We start from the raw sequence: 6,411 nt of genomic DNA, 5'->3' as shown, positions 1-6,411 counted from the left end.
CATGAAGAACGCAGTTAAAGTCATCCCCCAACACCAATCTATAAGTATTGAGGTCAGGGAGAGCTGGAAAGAAGGTATCACCTTTCTAATTAAAATTGCTGTAACCCTGGCTTTGTAATCAAAACATGAATGATACACTTGCCCAATCCAACTGCATCTTAACCTCTTTTGGGAGTTAATATTCAGATGTGTTTCCTGCAGAAACATCAAATCAGGCATCAACGATTTGAAATGGGCAAATATTATACTCCGTTTCACCATATTATTTAGGCCTTTTGACATTCCAGCTGATGAAAGAAATTGCACCTTGTGGTTTATCTACAGCAGGGGTTTTCAACTGGTTTTGTCCCAGGGACCACCATTCGGACTAGAAAGCAATCCGCGGCCCACTGATGTGCCTGCGCGTGCGCGTGTGTATTTGGTGTTACATGCATAGCTCAATGCATGAAACATGAAAGAGAGGCCACGCAGATTTTATAATAATAAAAGTAGATTTATTAAATTAAATTAAATTAAAGATTATTTTAAAGAAAGAATAAAGAATAATAAAGTGTTGTGCAATTCAGTATTGGGAAAAGTAACTAAAAATGTCATGCAAAGTCAGTCTAGGTGTGTGACAAAACAACAACGGAGAACAAAAATCCAACAACACCGGAGAACCAAAATCCAACAAATGAAGACCAAGGCAGCCTCAACTGCTGGCTGGTCAGGGCTTTTATAACCCAGCCAGGACAGACCTGTCACCAATCACCTGCTGTAGAGACAGAGAGATTGAGAAAAGCAGAGAGAGATTGAGAAAAGCAGGGAGAGAGAACAGGCTTACCATTAACACAGGGCGGGGCCTAAACCCGCCAGGGTCGTAACAGTGAAAACATGGGAGAATTAGGCCTACCTGTCAGTGTGATATCTGGGCGTGGTGAAGTCCACACAGCCTGTCTATTCGTGGCGAAATGGTAGACAGAGACAGTCTCATGTCATTCTCTGGATCAAGCCTAGCCCTGTACTTATTCTTTAAGTACGCCAGTGTAGAAAAACCACTCTCACACAGGTATGTGGTTGGAAAGGGCAAAAGACACCTCATTGCTTTTGCAGCAAGCTGTGGAAATTCTGTCTGGCAACTTATCCAGAATTTAACAAGGGGCTGTGTGTCGTACATATGCCTCCTGACAGAGTCTGTGGACATCTCAATCAGCTTATCCTCTTCCACAGCCGTCAGACTTGACCCTACTGATGCATCGTCACTGAATGGGAGCAGGATCCACTTGCTGTCACGGCGCCACTCTTCCGAATCAGTGAAGTACTTTGCGAATTGACGCACAAGCTTCCTCAAATGCTCACATATAGTGTCGTTGATGTCAGTGCTGTCAGGGTATTCCTCAACTGAAGGAAACATCGCCAAGTTATTGCTCTCCACTCGTTCGATCCACTTTGACATTTTTTTCACAAATGCGTCGAGCTTCTCGTAGAGCTGCATGACGTTTGCATCTCTCCCTTGCATGGAGCTGTTCAACTTGTTCAGCTCTGCAAAAACATCTGTGAGGTACGCCAGCTTAGTTAACCAGTAACTATCGTTGAAATTGGAAGCCAGATCAGAATGCTTCTCGCACAAGAACTCGTAGATAGCTCCGCGTAGTTCAAACACACGGGCGAGCACAGCGCCGCGAGACAGCCAACGCACCTCTGAATGATAAAGGAGAGAGCTGTGTTCACTTCCCAAGTCATGGCATAGGGATGAAAACAGGCGTGTATTCAATGCGTTTCGTTTTATGAAGTTGACCGTCTTGACAACGACATCAAACACACCACTGAGCTCAACACTGAGATCTTTGGAGGCGAGAGCCTCTCTATGAATCAGGCAGTGTGTCCAAATTACCCCCGGAGCCACCCTCCTTACATGCGCAAACAGTCCAGTCTTGCTGCCACTCATGGCTCGGGCCCCATCGCTGCATAATGCAACGCACCTCTGCCACGAGATATTGTGCTCCGTGAAAAAATCGTCCAGTGCTTTAAATATTTCTACACCGGTAGTTCGCCCGGGCAGTGGTTTGCAAAAAAGAAATTCCTCGCACATAGTGCCACTGTCCTCGTATCGCACAAATGTTAACAGTTGCGCATCATTAGTAACATCTGTCGTCTCGTCGATTTGAAGGGAAAACAGAACTGTCTGAAGTTTTGCCATCAGCTGGTCTTTGACATCATTTGCCATTTCCCCAATTCGTCTTCCGATTGTGTTGTCTGACAACGGAATAGTTTTTAATTTGTTGGCACATTCTTCGCTTACCATAGCTCTGCACATATCTATGGCTGCTGGCAATATAAGCTGCTCTGCAATGGTATGGGGCTTCTTACTTTTTGCAACCCTGAGAGCGACCAGATACGATGCTTTCAGTGCGTTTTCATTTATTTTTGCACTCTTCCTCATGGTAGCCTGCTGTCCTTTGAAATCACGCAACATCTGTTGCATGTACTCAACGGGTTTGGCCTTCAAGTGGACGTGATGCGTCTCCATATGCCGCGTAAGTTTCGACGGCTTCATAGCTTCATTACAGAGAATTGTTGAACATACGAAACACAGTGGTACCTCCTCTCCTGCTCTGTCTGTCGTCACTGTGAATCCATATTTAACATATTCCTCATTGTATTTTCTTTTTCGTCTTTTTTGCGAAGTTGACGCTTCAGAAGCCTGTCCTTGCCCTATCGTGGCGGCCTGTCCCTCTGTCGTGGCAGCCTGACCCTCTGTCATGGCAGCCTGTCCCTCTGGCACTTTCCTCACTACAAAACGATCCATTGGTGCTAGATATATAGCTAGACTAGTACATATGTAACAAATGTTTGCTGTACTACAACCTATCTTAAAATACTCTCGTCGGCTATGCTTATAAATGTGTGTCAACTTTGCTCGCAAGACTGTACGTAATGAATAATAAGTGAGGTTAGCGACGCAACTCATTACCATTAGCGAATCACAGGCTACCATAGACTGGATAGGCGCAAGGCTACATTCTGTCAGCTTGAATTTCCTTTATATTATTTTAAACATATTTTTCACGATATGTAACGGTATTCTGGAAATGTGTTGAAATATCAAAGCGAATTTATATTAAAAAAAAACAATGGTGAACTGATCAACATAGGCTCTTGTCACGGACCACATGCAATGCCGCCGCGGACCACCAGGGGTCCGCGGACCACCGGTTGAAAACCCCTGATCTACAGCATCAGGAGCCATAACTCTGCCATTGAATATATGGTCTGGACATGAAAGCTGGCAAATTCTGAACATATAGGCTATGTGCATGCTTGGGTTAAGACATGAAAAAAAAGGAAAACAAAAAAGTAGCTGTAAACAGACAAAAACTAAAAAAGTAACAAAAGATACACTCTTACCATGCTGGATCCCTGGGCTGGTCTTCTTAAAATCCGAGACTGCCCTACAAACACTCATCCTACTCCTAGGCGTATAACACGTCAAGACTAACCTAAACTCTCAAATGAACTGTGCAAGGGCAGAACCAGATGAAATTAAATTGAACAGGGCCCTTCTCCAAGCACCGGCGTTGCTGCACTTATTTGGTCAAAAGCTAAAACAGCCTTAAAGCTAAACACTTACAGTTGGGAAATACAAACAGCTATAACTTAAGAAAATCTGCAATTGTTGTAATTTCCCTGTCCCAAAATAGTTGCAATTGAGACTCATCATTGTCCATAGTCCACACATGAAACGCAACCAACTGTAGTGTAATTAACAGTCAAACATTATTCAGCTCGTGACACAGGCTGCTACAATATCCTGAAGCTCCGTCCGTATCTGTCATGGCCCCAATGCTGGTTATCACTCTCTCTCCGTGCCCCGCGGGTGCAAATCCGTCTCAATGTAGTGCTTTGCCTTGATTGGGTCTTCAAATGACTTTTGCTCACCGGCTGAGGTTGTGATTTTAAGTGTGGCTGGATACATGATACCATACTTCACACCAGGGCATCTGCGCAGCAGCCCCCGGACCTCAGTAAAAGCTGCCCTCCTTTTCCTCACCGGGAGCGTGTAATCCGGGTAGATGAAGAAACAATTGCCGTTGTGGAAGAAAGGCCCCGCTCCCATAGCTTTTCAAAGAACATCTGCCTTCTCCTGGAAGTAGTGGAATTTAATGATGATCGGCCTTGGGGCATCTCCATCAGCTGGTTTCGGCTGTAAACTCCTATGTGCACGGTCAAGCGTCGGTGTGTAGTCCAGGCTCAGGGCATCCTGCAGCAGTTGAGCTATGACTTTCTCCGGTCGAATATTCCCAACCCTTTCCGCCACACCGACCAGCCTGCAGTTATCCCTCTGTTGTCGGGACTCTAAATCTTCAGTTTTGTCCATCAACCTGTTCACTTGTGAGGACAGCGTAGTAACTTTAGCCTCGAGTTGCACCACCCGGTTATCTTCAATAAACTTAGTAAACTCTGTGCGCACATTGAAGATTTCTGATCATAAGTCCCTCGACAAGTTGCCTATTTTGTGTGCAATTCACCTGCAGCCGTCGTCACAGCTGAGTCGATCTTAGCGAGCACACACTGCTCAGTCCATTTTAAGGCGGCCATGATTGTCTGTGCATCCGACAGCGGCTCCGCTGCACTGGCCATGACCTCCTCAGACGAGTCTGCGGCGTCCTGGCCTGGCTTCAGTCTTTGGCCCTAAGGTTCAGGAGCTACTGTGGTTATTCAACTTGGCAAAGAGAGAGATGTGTCATCTAAATAATAAAGTTCCCCCCAAAAAAACTAAAACCTAGACAGAGTAGGTCTGGCATGCCAAAAACAGTTTATGTAGCCCAAAAACATTCAAACACAAAATATAACTGGAGCAATTCTCAGGCAATGTCTAACTTAAAATCTAGTCTTCTTGATAGAGTGGAATAATCCCAATGAAAGCAAAGAAGTCTAAAAGTCCAAAGTCATTCTCTTCTGCCCTCAGCTATGTGTGGTGCTACACAGCCTAGACAGCGAGTTAAACAAACTGATCCAAGGAGTCTGAAGAGGCTTTCAGAGCGTTTACTTGACACAGTATTCTTGTGAAACTGCAAAAAATACAAAAATACAAAATAAAGATCTGTTTTCAATCTACTTGCATTGTTAACCTACTCTAGCATTACGCTATCTAATTTATGCTACAACAAAGGACCAGTTCAATGCTAAGCTCCACAGAATTGCTAGCTAGCACAACATGTTGTTTCATAAATGCACAATTACTCTTTACACATTACAAACATGAATATATATGCTAAAATTAACCCAAGCACATATAGTTGACCTAGTTACAAAATGACTACTTACAGATTGTCCTGTATCGAGTGCATTGCGAGCAACAGAAACAGCACGTCTTTCTCCCTCGTTTACCGTTTGCACACTAACCACACTGAACGTAACTTACTGACTAAATTAAAACCGACACCTAACTTGGCCACTAGATGGCAGTATTTGACCACATAATAGGCGATTTTAGCAACAAACCTAGAGACAGAATACTTCCCGCTTGACATCTTAAGGATGTCACCCAAACAAACTTATGTAGAATATTTGAAAAGGATATAAAAGTAGTTCAAAGTCTCTTAAGCAGTGTCCTTAGAAACCAGAAGGACGACTTCACTTATAGGCCGTAGGAAGAGTCTCTGTTCGCCCTTCCGCATGACTTTGACCTCTATTTTCCTGACTCTGCCATCCTCACTGAAAAAGGTTTTGTTGACGAGTCCGATGGGCCAGTCATTCCTCTTCTCCTGACCATCCATCAGCAGGACCACATCTCCTTCTTGTAGGTTCGGTCTCGGTGTCCGCCATATCCGTCGGTCTTGGAGCCCGCTGATGTATTCTTTTCGCTATCGTGCCCAGAAGACCTCAGCCATGTACTGTACGCGCCGCCACTGCCCTCTGAAGAGGTCACGGCTTTCAAACTGGCCTGGTGGTGCTGGTGACGTGCCATACTTTTGTGTGAGCAGCATGGCAGGGGTGAGAATCACAGGGTGCTCTGGATCTGTGGAAACTGTTGTAAGGGGCCTTGCGTTCACTATTGCTGTTACTTCAGCCATGAATGTTACTAACACCTCATGAGTTAGCTTTGCATGCCCATGTTGCAGTAGCATCGCATCCAGGATTCGGCGAGCAACTCCAATCATGCGTTCCCAGGATCCGGCCATGTGTGACGCATGAGGAGGATTAAACAGCCACTGGCAACCGTTGTCTTCAAGGTAAGTTTCGATGTTTTTGTTGTGGCATCCGTTCTTGTCAATCTGCAGCTCTTCTTGAACTAATTCTGCTACTTCCACAGCCAGCACTGCAGCGCAGAGCTCCAGTCTCGGGATGGTGATGTCTGGTTTTGGAGCGAGTTTCGCTCTACCGAAGAGGAAGCCCGCTTCACTGTCACCATCAGCGTTGGTAAGCTTC

The 6,411-nt window shown here is 45.1% G+C and overlaps 1 protein-coding gene across 1 annotated transcript; it reads right to left on the bottom strand.

Annotated features, from left to right (window-relative positions):
* Positions 1-323: 323 nt before the first annotated feature.
* Positions 324-3,213, bottom strand: LOC134875447 (protein FAM200A-like). Its single transcript, XM_063900031.1, has 2 exons — positions 893-3,213; positions 324-754 (listed from the first exon to the last, which is right to left on the bottom strand). The coding sequence occupies exon 1, from the start codon at positions 2,975-2,977 to the stop codon at positions 896-898; it is 2,082 nt and encodes a 693-aa protein (XP_063756101.1). The 5' UTR covers positions 2,978-3,213; the 3' UTR covers positions 324-754; positions 893-895.
* Positions 3,214-6,411: the final 3,198 nt, after the last annotated feature.

This window comes from Eleginops maclovinus, chromosome 2, assembly GCF_036324505.1.
Source record: "Eleginops maclovinus isolate JMC-PN-2008 ecotype Puerto Natales chromosome 2, JC_Emac_rtc_rv5, whole genome shotgun sequence".
NCBI classification, from domain to species: domain Eukaryota; kingdom Metazoa; phylum Chordata; class Actinopteri; order Perciformes; family Eleginopidae; genus Eleginops; species Eleginops maclovinus.
This window is presented reverse-complemented; position numbering and strand designations above follow the sequence as displayed.

What these genes read in the sequence shown, in the direction of transcription:
- LOC134875447 (XM_063900031.1), bottom strand. Translation starts at nt 2,977, where the DNA reads ATGGTAGCCTGTGATTCGCTAATGGTAATGAGTTGCGTCGCTAACCTC.